The sequence below is a fragment of the Labeo rohita genome, chromosome 6 (assembly GCF_022985175.1).
Source record: "Labeo rohita strain BAU-BD-2019 chromosome 6, IGBB_LRoh.1.0, whole genome shotgun sequence".
Taxonomy (NCBI): Eukaryota; Metazoa; Chordata; class Actinopteri; order Cypriniformes; family Cyprinidae; genus Labeo; species Labeo rohita.
The window spans coordinates 7,566,606-7,583,712 of NC_066874.1; the positions used below are offsets into that span (position 1 = coordinate 7,566,606).

The window sequence follows — 17,107 nt, forward strand, 5'->3', positions numbered from 1 at the left end:
GCTGCCTCTGACATGATACCCGCAATAGCCAATAAGAGTGAGCAAGCAACACTTACCGGATGTTGCATGCTTATGTAGCTGAAACGTGGCAGCCACAAAAAAGCCACGAAAGCAGAATACATCACCCATATCCTTTTTTATACTTTGTTTTTTCACTGTGAAACAGAACGCACACCAGGAAAGCCAGCTGACAACGTCGATTGTCCTCCTTTTGCTTTTCTCTAGTCACTTTTGATCTCACGAGTCTCTGTGTCACTGTGAAATCATTCCTACAATCAACAAGTGTGTGGTCTCGTGGTCTGATCAGGTTGTATAGTGTGCGTGTTTAGAGGAGTATAAGGTTAAGAACCGGATAAAACTATCTTCATGTCTTTTTACTACATTTTTACTAAAAGTGGCCCCGTCCCTTTTAAACGTTTGCAACGATGAGTGGAAAGTTTGACTTTTTTTTTTGATAATTATTGATATTTGCTCTCCACAGAATCTTCCTGTACTGTTTAGGTTCCGATTGGGCGAAAAACCTAGTGCTGGTTCGCAAAAGTAGGTTTTGCAAAAAATCGAATATACCCAAAAATTTCGCCAGGCTCACGATCAAATCTGCATTTTGTCTGGCGTGAGCCAAGGATTCCAGTGACATAGGAGCCTGCAACTGACGGTTTAGAAGTTATTAGCGATTTTGGACTTTTGATTGCTGTAGCGCCCCCCCTCAGCCCGATTGGGGCAAGCCTGGGTGATGTTATTATCTCTCCAAGTTTCAAATCTCTACGACTTACAGCTTGGTCTGCACAATAAGTTTTACATGAAGATTGCAGATCCTTGGCCAAATATCAACAACTGCAACAAATTGCATTCTTTTTTGCTTAGTTTGGGCCTCTGAAAAATCAGAAAGGTTTTTATGAGGTATTAAGCTCCATATTCTTACAAAATCATATACTATTGAGCCATTAAATGCCTGATGTGTCAAATATGATATACATAAAAAACACATACAGTATGCTAACTTAATTTTTTTCTTATTTCAAACAGTTTTCTGACTATTATTTCATATGCCAGGATTATTAACTACTGTTAAAAAACCTTCTTGTAAAGTGTTCCCAGATAATCTCATTCCAAACTCTCCTCAGTTTAATGAGAGATGAGTTGGATGACACAGCTTTGTACTTTATTTGCCATAGTCACATAAGCACCAGTTTTGCAAGTCTGGGATTCTGCTTTGAACAGATCACATTCAAGATGAAATCAGTTTTTTGTGAATTTGATACTTTTTTGTTCAGGCACTGAATAGTACAGTACAGCTTTGGTTCTGCGCTTCTTCCAGACCACCTACAGTTAAACATATCATGTTCTCCAGGCCTGGTAAGTTTTGGAACGCTGATGAGGTTCATAATCACAGCAGTGTGTGCAGAACAGAATCTGACACCTGAACCGCATCTCGCTCTCCTTGTCTCCTACTGCTCCCAGGTGAGCAATTACAGGACAGCCGGGAGCCTCGTGACACACACACACACACACACACACACACACATTCTTGATCCGGCTTCTTCTTATTCTCACACACACTACTTCCATTACTGAGGAGTGAGTGAAAGAGAATGCTCTATCAGTCTGTCTGCCAGTGCGAGCGATCCATCATTTATATGGATGGAGACAGGCGAGGTGGAGTTTTTCCCCTATTCTGTCCTCTACAGTTTGAGCGCTTCCCTTCTGCTACTGTACATCTGTTTACCCTCCCTGCCACCCTCTCTGGCCTGTCCTTCACTTTGCCTTTTTTCATCGCAAACCTTGGAGAATTAGCAGGACCAGTGTTGTATGGATTTTCTGCTTTCCCTCTTTTCCCTCCCAGTTTGCCTCTCATTGTTACTTTTCTGTAACACTGTGTTTACTCAGCTTTTACTTTTTCTCAGTCCTGCCTTATTTTTACTCTTCTTTCCTTTCTGTATCTATTTCTACCCCATCTCCAATTTTTACCTCTATCCATCTCTCATAGTTTTGCCTAGAGGAAGAGGTGTATCATTTTTTCCCCATTTTTAATAAAAGTGAGGATGTATTTTTGGAAAATATTAAATATTAATTCATGATGTGTATTAATAATGCATTATTAATATCCTGTGATGGCAGAGGTCTTCTGTGGAAATTTATCAATTTACCTGGATTATTTTAGGTTATATCCTGAAGGAAGGGGGATCAGTGGAACACCTTTCGCAGGTTGATGTACACTGTGTTCTTTTTATAAATATTTGCTTAATTAATGAGACAATCAACTGTTTTTGCTGTATAAATGCATTTAAACTTCAGGATAAAAAGGATAAATGGGACATAAATGTGAATAAAGAGATGTTTATGTTATATCATGCAACTAATTGTCAGTTAACTGAAATTGCAGGTTCAAGAGTAAAATGTAACAGCGAAGAAAGGGAATGAGAATGTGTGCAATACTCTATTCCAGGGGTCTCACATTATAGTTGATTCTTATATTTACCCCACAAAAAGGGCTTTAATATCTGGGTAGAATATCTGTTAACATTCTCAATTTTCTCAATGGCAGTTGGTCGACTGGAGCAACTGGATGGGAAATACACAATTTGATATCTGCCATCTTTGCTATCAGAAGCCACAGTTTTGAGCCAATCACTGGAGATGAAATGCCATGTGACTAAACAGCTGTAGGAAAAAATGACATCATGATATTGCTGATTGGCAGATGGCACCATAACATAGCGCACAGTCCCAAATCTGTGTGATGTGAAAGGCTGTAAATAAAAGTCATGTTTTTAAGAGCCTTTTAGAGTTGAAAAGTTGAAGAGAGGTTGAAGCAAATTACAAGGGCGTTCACAGTGAGGTGTGTTTACATTAATTTTGCGTCATAAATCCATTCTGAGCCGAGAAGGGCTCATGACTCATTTGGGCTATGTTTCCCAAAAGCTTAAGTACATCTTAAGTACACCTATTGAAACCAATGGAGCTACGATCAACTTAGGTTTACAATGGTTTACTTAATGAACATTTCTGAATCGATTCCAGAGAGAATCGTGAATGCATTCGGAAAATCTTAGGCTATGTATAGTGCGTTCTCATTTTAAGAAGCATAGATTTCACTATGGTTACGCCTGTCGTTTACACTACTCCGGCATTTTAAGCGTTCAAAAACAGATACTTTCAAAAATGCTGCAGATCCTGTTTTAGTTTGAAAACCCCGGAGTTGTGTTTCAGTAAACAAACCAAACCAAAACAATAGTGTGGTTCCCCACATTCACTCAGACATCAACAATGACATCATACTCATTTGTTGCATCTCATTTTGGAGGCTCATTTAAGAAAATTAACCTTTAAATTGCAAAGTGAAAAAAGAGAAATGACAGTATTTTTACACCCCAAGCAATAACAGTCAATTTTATTACGGTTACTTCGGATGCAAAACTAACTTGTTTGAACATAAATGTGTGTTGGCAGTGTGTGTACACAACCACCCTATTATGATAAAAATCCACCCAGTGGTATTTTTGTAATCTTTATAAGAAATATCCCCTTTTTCAAATCAAGCCATTCTCAGCTCTTGTCAGTGTGACGTCACACCAACAATGGGCGCTCCCATAATAGTTGATTGACATGACCGTCTTACCTTAGACCTGCCCTGAGTGAGCTGTGAACAGTTGGACTCCGAACACCACTGTATTGTCTCCGGTGCATGGGAAGACAAGAATGTCTCTGATTGAGGTGTTCTGTTGTTGGATGCTATAATGATCATAGCAGTCATCATTTACTCCCGACATCTGAGCCACTGAAGCCACAGAAGATTAACGTTACTTTCGTTTTAGAAGGAAATGCGCCCAGCGATCTACATAAATGCGTCTATGTTCACACGAATCATTTGTGATCCAGCTTCACCTAGCAGAAGTGAGTATAAGGGTTTTTATGCATCTTTGCAAATCGCTTTTCGTAATGTGTTAGTTAGCAAGTTTCACGGCTAAATGCAGCTAAAGTAAACAGACCGGCTCGTCACCCCACAGAAGAGAGAGGCGGAGTGAGAGCTCATTAGCATTTAAAGGAACATGCTATAGAATGGCTCACTCCGAACAGGGCTGATTTTGACAAGGTAAAAAGGGTGTTTTTTACGCTACCACTGAGAAATTTTAACCAAAGTATGTTGTAGACTTCTCATTAAGACCCTAAAGAATATTAGCTTGTGGAAAATGGGCATCCGATGACCACTTTAAATAAGACATGCTCAATGACATATGCAGCCTGAATGGTCATGTGACATGTGTTTTCAGATGTGTAGTGTAGATGGAGATCGTTTCTGAAACGCAGTGAAAATGCAAGTGTAGATGAGGATTGTTTTTATTTTAAAACGACGACAAATCGCGATGCATCAATTTATCGTCGCAGGTACTAAAATATAATATTGATGCTACCAATAAAATAAATCAATTGAAACATTATGTCTATTTATATTATAATCAACCTTAAATTTTATCAGTGCAATTTTTAATCCAGTGCTCTGCATGTCTACTCATAAATATTACATCATACAGTATGTGTGAACTGGTGCAGTATTATATTAATTAATGTATTTTTAGTATTCAAATAATTTTTAGCTACGCTTATTAATGCTAATGATACTTTTGGAACTATTTCTCTTAAAGAAATGCTTCACCCTTAAATAATTATTCTGTCATTATTTACTCACTCTCATTTTGTTTCAAACCTGAGTTTCTTTCTTCTGTGAAAACACACTGCACACAAAGATATTTTGAAGAATTCTGGGGTCCAAACATTGACTGGTTTTTAAAAAGAGACCCTTTTCATCTTTTTTTTCCACCTATGAAAGAAATGCATACAAGTTTGGCACAACATGAGGGTAAATAATGTAAATGATAACAGAATCTCATTTTTGTGTGAACTACGCTTTGATGGTCTACCTGCCATCCGCATGGTTGTAAAACACTTGAATCTGTTGTTTAACTAGCCCCTTGTGGAGAACACCACCTGGCTAGTGCTGCCGTAAACACCTGATTTATTCAAAATATTGCTGTATATTTGTAACATTTCCATATTTCCTGAAATTACAATACAAGTTTAAAAGGTTAAATGGGACATTCCATCAGATCCCCCTTCAGTTTCCTGCCTGAAGTGCTTATTTGAATATGTGTAAGTGTGTATGGGAATAAAAAAGGTTCATATGTCTTTGTTGCAGCTGACAAGCACCAAAGGGACCACTCAGAGGCAAGTCTTTCTGGAGGGAGCTCAAACAGTCTGGCTTTAGTTACAGCTGGAGAGAACTATCTGCAAAGAGAGAGAGAGAGAGAGGGGGGGGAGTGAGAGAGAGAGGGAGGGAGGGAGATAAGAGACCGAAGTGCTGAAAGGAGAAGAGAAAGGATGAATGGAATAGGACCACATGTTGGGTTGATGTGAGAGGCACGCATCATCAGTGGCTCATTCTCCAGCTCTGGTTTTCGGGGTGTCTGCAAACAGGAAAACTCTTTCAGATTAAGCGGTAATGTATATAAACATAACATAAACAGAGTTTGACATTCTACATTGTTAAATGAGTCTAGTTGTGAAGCCACTAGTCTGAAATTTCGGTTGCATGCAATATGGTAATGAAGCATGTTTTTGTGTGTTTACATGGTGTTTTGTTTAAACCAGGACAGCTGTTAGCATAAAACACCAGTGTGCTTCAGTCTCTCATGCGTTCTCATTCTTTCTCATTGTAAATGCAGCTGTAAAGTTGCCTCCTCCGAATCACAATCCATCTGCTCAAGGAGCTCTAAACATCCGTGTACGACAACCGGAGTGTGGAAAACAGAAGGCTCTTAAAGGTGACTGTGAACATGTTGTTGATCTCAAACTGGAATGTTTTGCCTTGCGCAGACTTGGAGTGCAATGCTTTATATGGACTTTGGGTTCCACAAATAAATTGATGTCGCGCTTGAAAAAATTGTGCATTAATGGCCCTGAATGGGACGACTGCTGAACTCGGGTCGTCTGGGATATCAGCTGAGATTTCAAAAGACAAAAGCGCAGAACATTGGCTCATGGAGCAGGAGGTGTCTTTGGGTAATGCAGTTCTCAATAACTCCATGGATTGCAATGGTAGTGAAGACAGAAACAGGTCAGACTCGTTGACCTCTGAGTATGTCCAGAAGAACTGGGTGGCACTTTTGATTTCGCTGGTCATAATCATCACAGTGACGGGTAACATCCTGGTCATCATGGCGGTGAGCTTGGAGAGGAAGTTACAGAATGCAACAAATTACTTCTTGAGGTCTTTAGCCGTCACAGACATGCTTTTGGGTATACTTGTAATGCCGGTAGCCATGGTGACGATCGTCTATGGTGAGTTTTGTTTACATGTTTACATACTTAAAATTAAATTAACAGTAATACACAATGGAAGTCTATGGGGCAAGGCATTTCACCAAAGTAGCTTTTGAATATATTATTGATGCTAATATGATAAAATTGCTTACTAATCTTGCAATGAAAAGTTTTATCCAATCTTTCAATTCCCATAATACCATCTTAAGTCAGTGCACATGATATGCACAAGGGTACCAGAGAGGGAATTGTTTACAGTGAGAAACATCAACAGGAAACTGAGATCCGGGATCTAAGGGGCCACAAGGTGGTGCAAAGGGGTCAATGTTTTTAGGGCTGTCAAAGTTGTGTGTATTTTTTTTTTTTTTTAATAAACATTGTAGCATTTGATATTATCACAGGTATTGGTAATTTTGACCAAATAAAAACCATATGGTTTTATAAATAAATAATAACAGTACACTCTAAAAATGCTGGGTTAAAAACAACCCAACTTCGGTTATTTGGCAACCCAGCGCTGGGTAAATATTGGACAGAACACATGCTGGGTTATTTTGACCCAGCTGCGTGGGTTAAATGTTTTTACCAAACATGCTGGGTTATTTAATTTAGGTCATCTATTGTTTAAAAATTATTATATTGCTGGTTTAAAATGGACTGGAACTTATAAAAACACACAGAATTACTAGAGGCAACAGCAATAATTAAAAGATGAACATTTATTATTAAGCAAGAACACATGGACAAAATACAAGACAAATTGAATTTATTTGGGTGAATACAGCATAGTTTACAATATTATATACATGTAAACTTGTTTAGCAAGCATTTTAGACATAAAAAATTAAACATTTAAAATTAGAATTTTAATTTAGTGTATTCAACTGTGCTCTGTAATCACTTTTTGCCGAAATAGCGCTAGTTCTCATGCCGGTGTGTTGCCAAAATCTGAGCTGAAAGATGCCATGACTGACTCCGAAAACTCCCCATAAACAAACAGTGCTGACATTAGAGAACATATTTTAAGATTTAACTCAGTACAATAACGAATAAAATCCATTTATTTTGTACAAGGCAAAAGGCGTTTCCATTCTGCGAAACAACCACTGCTGACTCGTCCTTATGTTGCGTTGCATGAAATAATACAATTTACAGTACAGTAAAAGGGTTATAAATGAAATAAAATGTACACAAAACTTTATTTCGTAGAAGAAGTGCAGCAAGTTTGTGGCACTAAGAACTTCTCTCTCCTGTTGAGAACTCAAAAATCAGCAGCTGGGTTGTTTTGTCAGAGACAAGCTCAACCCAGCGGTTGGGTGGAAAAAAATAACCCAGCGTTAAAAATGACCCAGCAACTTAGTTACAATTTTTTTAATATTACCCTATTTTTTAATAACATTTTTAAAATAATATAATATCACCTTGTTTTTCTCATATAGTGGTAATGAGTATTTTTATATATTTAAATATATACAACTGCCGTTATATTTTTATATTTTTCTAAAATTTATTTGGCATCATAAAGTTACTGATTTGAATAGATTTAGTCCAAATAGTACACTTTTTTGGTACAGAGAAAACAACCTGCACATCTGCCTTGAACCACTGACTTCCATTCTAAGTGTTTTACTGTAAATTTTTCTTTGTTTTTCCAAACTCAGGGACAAATCATAATTATTTTCTGCCATAATCAGAATCTGTGTCATGCCGTTTACTACTACAAATAATAATTCGTGTGTTATTGTCTGTGGTTGTCGACAACGTGCCACAAATGCTGTTTATAGACATCAAGTTGTTTAGAAGCCAGAACATTCCTTAAATTTGTGTCTGGGGTCGTGCACACGATTTTTTATTTGAGCTGTTTTACTGAATCAGCACTCATCGGAAGCCCCCAGTGAATTTCTTCCCTGGTCAAAGGTGTAAACTGTAAACTTTCTAGTGTTGTAACATTTGTATCTCTGGAAAATGATGCATTTCTCTTTAGTACAATAATTAGGCCTCCATACATTTTGCTGGAAGTTGATTTATTTCAGTGCATAATGAGTGTGTGTTGGGCCGTCTGGTGTGTCCTAAATTAGCCTGCTTGTATTCACGCATGGGGAGAGAAATCCCTCTTCCTACTCCTTCCAGCGCTTTGATGAGGAATTAATTATGCAGTAACGATGCTGCGCTTTGGTGTGTTTGTGCAGTAAAAATTGTTATGCTTCCTATTTGATGTCCTGAATAGTTTGACCAAGGAGAATAAAACATGCCACTTCCGTGTTCTATCAGGCGTACGTGGTTTTGGTGTTATGACAGCTGGCCTTCAATAAATGACGTACGGACAGATTTACGATAACACAGAGCTAAATTATTTATTCTCCTTCTTTCTTCTTCCTTTAGTGATGAAATTTGTCATTTAGGGATCAGAATTGTCAATGTAAACCTAGACAAAACAATGTCTACCTCAAACTTAACACATTGTTTTGAAATCAAACATGCAAATACACAATGCAGAACTCATTTTGAGTGACCACAACTAATGCACAGCTGGTATCTTCTTTTGCCCCCTGAAACATGTAATTCCCACATCTATGATGTAATAGTATTATATAACTGAGTAAGAGTAATTGAATTTATATAACCATATATATATGGTTGTGTTCTAGAACACTCCAGGTGTTAAGAAACAGCTCTCTATTTCAGCTGAACCTGTTGTGAGAATTCTGGGAGATTCTCAGACTTTTGACAGTTTGAAGCACACCAATGAGTGTGATGGTTCTGCTGATGACTACCACCGTCTGTATTTGCATCCGAGAGACTTCTACTCTTTAATTTCACATTCCTTTGCGCTCAGACCCAAAGGAATCAAACACAGACACAGTGCCTTCGAAAATATATCTGTTCTTTGTGAGTCAGCAAAATAAAAGGCTGAAGCTTGTGAAATACAACACTTTGTTTTGCCAGTGACTACTGGTACCCACTTTATTCGGGGTATTTATTATTGGCGGTAATGAAGATTAAAGAAGCAGATTAACAATGATCTATTACACTCCAAAAAGATGTTATGCCATAAAAAGCAATATAAAACGATTTTGGGTTCCCCAAAGAACCTATTAGTAAACAGTTCCTAAAAAACCCCATTTATTTTCAAAGTGTGAAGAACAGTTTAATAATCTAAAGAAACTTATGTGCAATGGAAAGTTTCCATGGATGTTAAAAGTTCTGCATGGAACAATCATTGCCAAAAACGAGCTTTTATTTTTAAGAGTGAACATTTTTGTGTCAGTAATTCTTAAACAATACAGTTCTTGCCTCTGTATAATGCAAATTCCATTTAAAAAGATTATATAACACATGTCCATTATTTATGTTTTTCTCTGAGGTCCACTTATAATGTAAATGAGGTTTTTTGTGGGCAAAACACACACTTTATAACAACTATTTTGGATTTTCATTAGCATTTTTGTTTCTGTTCCTTTAAGACAGTTTTAATTCATTCCAGTGATAATAATAATAATAGTAATAATAATAATAATAATTATTATTATTTTATACTGAAAGGATACATTAAATTGATCAAAATGACAGTAAAGACATTTAGAATGTTTCACAGGATTTCTATTTCAAATTAATGCATTTCTTTTCAACTTTCTATTCAAAGAATTCAAGAATGTATCATAATTTACTCGTTATGTTAAGGGGCACAACTATTTTCTGTATTGATCATATTATGAATTGTTTCTTGAGCACCAAATGAGGATATCAGAATGATTTCTGAAGAATCATGTTACACTGAAGACTAGAGTTATGGCTGCTGAAAATTCAGTATTGCCAACACAGGAATAAATTACATTTTAAAATGTACAGTATTGTTGGCGCCGAAAGGGAAGCGTGAAGACATATGGTGCAATTGCGCTTCGGGCGTCCCGAGTTCGAATCCCACCTTGTGGACCCCCTCCACCTCTCTTTCTCCCACTTGCTACCTGTCATATCTCCACTGTCCTATCAAATGCACCAAAAAAAAGTAATGTATTAACATAATAATATGTCAGATTGTAATAATATGTACAAAATGACAGTTTTTTACTGTGGTTTTGACTGTGTGAATGCAAGAATGATTTTCTTGCTAACATAGCTCAATGGATTCCTAGCATGTTTAACTGTATTTTACACATATATTTATATATAAATATTTAATACGTTCTGTGAATACATTATAAATACAATACATTCTACAGTCATAGAACATATTAAATATTTATACTTATATAAATACTTGTCCACAATGTGACACTTTTTGTGTCTTTGATATGTTAGGTTACACCTGGCCACTTCCCTGGGCCCTATGTCCAATCTGGATCTACCTGGATGTTCTCTTCTCCACCGCCTCCATCATGCACCTGTGCGCCATCTCTCTGGACCGATACATCGCCATCCGTAACCCCATCCACCACAGCCGCTCAAACTCTCTAACCAGAGCCCGTGTCAAAATTATAGCAGCCTGGACCATCTCTGTGGGTAAGTTCTAGATTGCACCAAACGCAGGCGGAAATTGCTTTCTGAAATGCTAAACAACTGAGACTGCATCTATTAGCACTGGTATGCCAAACCATAGCTCCAAGCTGTCTTCTCACTCTCATTTTGTCTCCATCTGTCTCAAGTTATCTCCATGCCTGTTCCAGTCCTCGGCCTGCACGATCACAACAAAGTCTTCCGGAATGAAAGCTGCCAACTGATGGACAACAATTTTGTTTTGATTGGTTCTTTTGTGGCGTTCTTCATCCCGCTCATCATCATGGTTGTCACCTACATTCTCACTATCAGTGCTCTGCAAAGCGAAGCAACTTTGTGCCTGGACCAACTCATCGTACGACCAAAATGGTCGTCCACTATTGGATTCCTACCACGTGGTTCGCTGTCCTCCGAGCGTCTCTTCTCGCGCTCGTCTCTCTGCCGCGACGGGGCTTCCAGAGGATCTGGCCGTCGCTCCGTACAGTCCATCAGCAACGAGCAGAAGGCGTCTAAAGTGCTTGGTGTGGTCTTCCTTCTCTTTGTGATCATGTGGTGTCCATTTTTCGTGACAAACGTGATGGCGGTGGTGTGCGGTTCGGCGTGTGATGAAGATTTGGTTGGGGGACTGATGAATGTGTTTGTTTGGGTGGGTTATCTGTCATCGGCGGTCAACCCTTTTATCTACACGCTCTTTAATAAGACTTACCGTGCCGCTTTCGCCCGGTACATGCGGTGCCGCTACCGTGAGGAGAGGAGGCCTCTGCAGCTGATCCTGGTCAACACCATCCCTCCTCTGGTGTACAGCTCCTCTGGGCTTCCCCTGAAGGTGGAGAACTCATTAAAGAGGAGGGCAGAGGGCAGCCGGTCTGGGAGCTTTTCCAACACAGACAGGTCAAACTCTGGAAACACACAAAACAAGCAGGAAAGGGAAGAGGTAGTAAGCCATCTGTGAGACTCCAGAGAGTTTTTAATTATGGTTCACATCAACAGACCTTAGAGACCGTCTTTGTAGGTGTATAAGCTTGAAAAATGAAGTCTTTTATTTTAATGTGTGTCCACCTGTGCAGCACTACACAGTCAGCAGATGATACTACCTATGGCTCACAGCCAAAAGAGAGGACAGATGCTTTAAAATTATTTAAACTGAAAAATAATCCATCCCCTCTGAGTCTATATATTGCAAGTGGATAGGTCCCTTAAAGTTGGCGCTCTAAAAATCATGAAAAAACACAAGGCTTAGTTCATGCAAACTCAGTTGATGAATCAGTATCTTAAACTTTCTATTTTGCTACAACTGTAAACTGAAAGCATCTGTTCTGCTTCGGGTGTATACGGGTATGAAGGTGTTCATGGCAAAAATGACTAGGAAACGATGGTGGACGGAAGATTATGTTTTCAAGCAAAGTGTAAAAAAAAGGTAAAACTGCTTCTTAAAACAGAGAAGTTGAACATGTTTGTTTTCTTGGCAAAAACATGCAAGCAATGTCACCAACAGTGTATCATTTTCTTGTTTTCATTTTGAAAAACCTGTTGTCTGTTTACCTGATGTTACGCTACCAAAGCTTTTTTTTAATTAGTTTTTATTTATTTATTTGATTCCACAGTGTTTGCTAAATTATCTGTAATTTATTAGTTTATTTATAAAACAGCATGTGGTGTAGGCTATGCTATGCCTTACTGAAAAAAACAGCATATGCTGGTTAGGTATGTTTTGAAGCATGACTGCTGGTTTGAGCTGGTTTAAGCAGCCATGCTTCAAAACATACCTAACCAGCATATGCTGTTTTTTTCAACAGGCTCTTATTTGTTTTTGTTAATAAGCGTTATATAACATATGCTGAGTAGTATGTTTAGGCACAATGCAATCCACGCAATTGTGCAATTTCTATACCTATCCCCCGACATGGACCACAGTTTTTACGGAGGGTAAACAAAGGCGATTTCTACCGAGGGGGGCCCCCCGGGCCACTATTTCTAAAAAAGAGGCCCCCAAAACACGATTTCTAACGAGGGTAACCGAACGCAATTTCTTCTGAGGGGGATCTCCTACCAAGGGGTAAATGAATGTGATTTTACTGAGGGGCCCCCCAGGACCACTTGCTGAGGGCCCCCAAAACACGATTTCTACCGAGGGGGATCGTCATACCCCCCACCTCTAGGCTGCGATTTCTACAGATGGGGGCCCCCAAAACACGATTTCTACCAAGGGAGATCCCTATACCCCCCGTCCCCGCAGCGCAATTTCTGCCAAGGGGGTCCCCCCGGTACCCCTTGCTGAGGGCCCCTAAAACATGATTTCTACTGAACATAACTGAATGTGATTTTCACTGAGAGGGATCACTATACCCCCTGCCCCCAGACTGCAATTTCTACCGAGCGTAATCTAATGCAATTGCTACCGAAAGGTTTGCTACATACCCCCACCACCCCCCCCTCCCAAAATGTGATTTGTACTGAGGGTTACCGAATGCGATTTCTACCTAGGGTGGCTGCCAAAATGTGATTTATACCAAAATTTTCTATACTCCACCTCCCCAAACCCCCAACCCCCCTGGGTCGTGATTTCTACCAAGGGGTCCCCCAAATTGTGTTTTATACCGAGGGGGCCCCCAAAATACGTTTTTTATGATCACTTTACCCCCGCACCCCAAAGCCCCACACCGCCTGAGGGTAACCGAACACTATTTCTACAGAGGGAGGCCCCCCGGGACTATTAGCTAAGGTCCCCCAAAACTCTGCCTTTGCTAGTTTGTCATACTGTATTAATGTTGTTTTTCATTAAGAATAGTAATAAACCCATCTTTAAAACAATGGTTTAGTCTCAGAAGGGTAAAGGTTTATAGATATATAGTGCAACAGACATCTATTGTTACTTGTACAAGTTAAACTGAAAGCATCCAAAGTCTGGTCCCCACAGTGTTACCGGTAATACCGGTTTTGTTCGAAGTTTATATACCAGTGTAAACATTTCTACATTGTCACATCCCCACTTTCTATTTGCATTATATGGACTCACAGAAACTGATTATTTCTAAAAATCTTTGCGTTCATCTAAGGAAAGAAAATCATATACGTCTGGGACAGTATGATGGTGAGTAAATGATAAAGGAATTTTCTAAGGAATTTTTTGGTAGTATTATTTTGATTATTATTATTATTATTATTATTTTATTTTTTTTGCAATTTATCTTGCATCTGGACAGAAATAGTTTTATGTTCATTAATTTATTAATATTATAGATTGTATTGTGAAGACCTGTGTATAATATGGTGGGTAGATTAAATAAACCTTACAAGGAATATTTTGTTGCTTTATTTATACAGATGGATTTATTAGGGGTGTTCAATTTACTTTACATCAAAACAGCTCAGGAACACAAGATTCCAGTCATTATTAGACAATGTATTTTTCCCTTACACAATGCCTTAAATTCCCCTTAATAAAACAACACATATAGAGTGACTGTCCACATTAGTCTAATTTATGAAATCAAACTTTATAGTATTTACTTTGTTAGCACATATTACTAGTCTTGAGAGAAACAAATATTCCGTGCAAGTTAATCCACGGAAAAATTTTTTTGGTCTCGGTAATGAAGAATTTGTTTCTACTCTGGAATGCCATTCCTTCTCTGATGATGCCAGTTTGACAGCTTGGGCTGAATATCCTTAACCACGCCCCTTCAACCGTTAGTTTACTGCGAACAAGAGGTGGAGAGGAGTTGCGCTAAAATAAAACCCCGCCCTCTATTTTTTTTTATTGAAACTAAATGTAAAACTAAAAAAAATGTACAAACAAAACAGTATCAACAGTGTCAAATGAACAGTAATAATACATATCAAGTTACAAGATTAAAAAAGACAGACATAAAAATGACAACATATGACAGTGGTGAAATTTGAAAGCAAATTTCACTACTATCAAAATAAAAGATTAAGCAAATAAAAAATGGTTAAAATCAAATAAATAAACAAATCTACAGAAAGGGTTATAAAATCTGCAAGGCATTCAGTTTATCAAAAAATTGGCTACTATAATAACTTATACATTTGAGAAAGTGCAGAGGGACGAAGCAGGAATTTTATACTCATTTACAAAGTGAGAAAAGGAAGGGGGAGTTTTCAAAAACCTACATTTATCAATAAAGAATTTAGCAAATCCATGAAGATGTTGTGTACAATCTTTTTTAAATATGTCAAACTTAACATGTTTATAGCTAAAAGGGTTGACATGGACATGGATGCAGGACAATTTGCTATTTAACTGAGACCAAAACAGCTTTGAGTAATTACAGTTAAAAGAAAAATGTGCTCAATCTCACAAAATTGACAAGCGTTTTCCTCAAAATCAAATTTTGACTAAAGGAATTATTTTGATGGACATATATCTTTCATTATTTTAAGTTATTTTACTTCAGGAAAAGTTGAAAAAAGTGAGGTAATTCATTCTGATCTCTTTCAACTCCTTCGGATCAAAATCTTTAAAAATATAGTGACGACTGAGTCGATTCGGATGAAGTCTATCAAGAAAAATAGTTCTAATATACAAATTGTGACATTTTTGATCTCTGATAGAACAGTCACCCAAACAGAAGAGAAAGTAACAGAATGAAGTGAATGAATTCCTTTGAGCAATTCACCATGCTTTGAGGCATTTACAACCGTGTACAATCTCCTGGCTTGATTTTTAATGTTTAACAGTGAGTGCTGCATGGTTTTAGACAATATTTTATTGTTTAGTATTAAGCACTGTACTCGTACAGCTGAGCCTGTAATTTTTGTATGCGGTTTTCCTTATTCGTCATCCTAAAACTTTGTCACACACAGAAACAGTGCACACTTAAGCTGATGATAGATTGGCCAACCTTTTGAGCAATGTTGCCAGGCAACTTTGGGCAATGTTGCTGTCAACAATCAAACGGACATTTTTAATGACGGATGAAAGTTTTGGAGGCAGTGTATAAACGTGATTGGCACAATGTGAGCTCGTATTTATTTTTTAACATGCCAAAATTTCAGATGAGAATTTTGGACTCAGTGTGCAAGGACCTTTATTCTGCCTGACAGATTTAAAAGGTCTGATTTGACCAATCAGATGAAAGAGGCGTTTCAGCGCTAGACACATGTGCGAATAAAATATCAAAAGTATCCACCTTTTTCATCAGTGCGGTTCATTATCTGCTAAAGAGAAATAACAAGAACAATAAATATGTGCAGTAACCAGTAAAACTGTTTGCAGTACAAACCAGTGTGCTTATAATTAAAACAACACATTAAAATAATATGGTAAGACACACCTATTTGCAATATCAAGCAGCAAAACGAGCTGTTTTGTACAGCTAAAAACAGCTGGACGTGGATGAGAGCGGAAACCAGACCCATTAAATTTACAAATGGCTATGCCCGCTCTTATGGAAAAATAATATGGATAAACCAATTTATAAACCACAAACGAAACATGTCAAATCGAGCCGAAACGGTCGTCTTTTCATTTCTCCTTATTCCATTATGAAAAGGAAATGAAATTATCAAAACGTACATTGTAAAAAGATAATCACAATGGCAAGAAATTGTGTAAATGTTTTGTTTGTGTTAAACAGTCGCGAGTCATAGTGCACTAACTGTGCTGCTTCTGCACCGCACCATACGAATCACAATACGGAATGCACTGCAACCGGATCCTTAATTTCATTCACTCTTTGATTAGCCTTCTTTTGCACTCGACTGCCATGCAGTATATCCCAGCTAACAATTTTTGGTTCCCAGAACGTTTTGGGAACGTTAGTTTTTGGTTCCCAGAACGTTCCCATGAACACTTCCTGTTGGTTAGCCAGGAAAGTTTTCTTAACGTAAATAGAACGTTCCCTGTAGGTTAGGGGAACGTTCTGGGAACCTACTGGGAAGGTTCCCTGAAAGTTTTCTGAAGGTTCCCAGAACGTTCTCCTAACCTCTTCACTCCGATACCGCTGCTGTACGTCAGCACTCCCGCGTCCCGTAAGCGGCATGGAAGACGGACGGATGTGGACCGCAATAATCACTACTACAAACCATGTCTTGTTTTAAACTATTGTTTAATCCTTACAGATAATCAGAGCACATTTAACCATCATAAGGAGCATTAAATGAGATTAAATATGTATTCGTATTCATTAATATGTAAGATTAGAAGTACCATATAATAACCCAGAGTTTATTAAGACATTAAAACGAAAAACATTTATTTGACTTTAATTAGAATAACATTACATTCGTTTCTTACCGCTAAATTAACGATTATGTGCTTCTCTCTTTTGAT

At 38.0% G+C, this 17,107-nt stretch overlaps 1 protein-coding gene across 1 annotated transcript; it reads left to right on the forward strand.

Annotated features, from left to right (window-relative positions):
- The first annotated feature begins 5,388 nt into the window (after window positions 1-5,388).
- On the forward strand, window positions 5,389-12,636 carry htr2ab (5-hydroxytryptamine (serotonin) receptor 2A, genome duplicate b). Its single transcript, XM_051112347.1, has 4 exons — window positions 5,389-5,494; window positions 5,721-6,336; window positions 10,618-10,818; window positions 10,962-12,636. Exons 2-4 carry the CDS (start codon window positions 5,949-5,951, stop codon window positions 11,762-11,764), a joined length of 1,392 nt encoding a protein of 463 aa, XP_050968304.1. The 5' UTR covers window positions 5,389-5,494; window positions 5,721-5,948; the 3' UTR covers window positions 11,765-12,636.
- Window positions 12,637-17,107: the final 4,471 nt, after the last annotated feature.

Coding starts and splice junctions, on each gene's coding strand:
- htr2ab (XM_051112347.1), top strand. CDS start 5,949: ATGGCCCTGAATGGGACGACTGCTGAACTCGGGTCGTCTGGGATATCA. Junction 6,337..10,617: donor CATGGTGACGATCGTCTATG/GTGAGTTTTGTT, acceptor TTGATATGTTAG/GTTACACCTGGCCACTTCCC. Junction 10,819..10,961: donor AGCCTGGACCATCTCTGTGG/GTAAGTTCTAGA, acceptor ATCTGTCTCAAG/TTATCTCCATGCCTGTTCCA.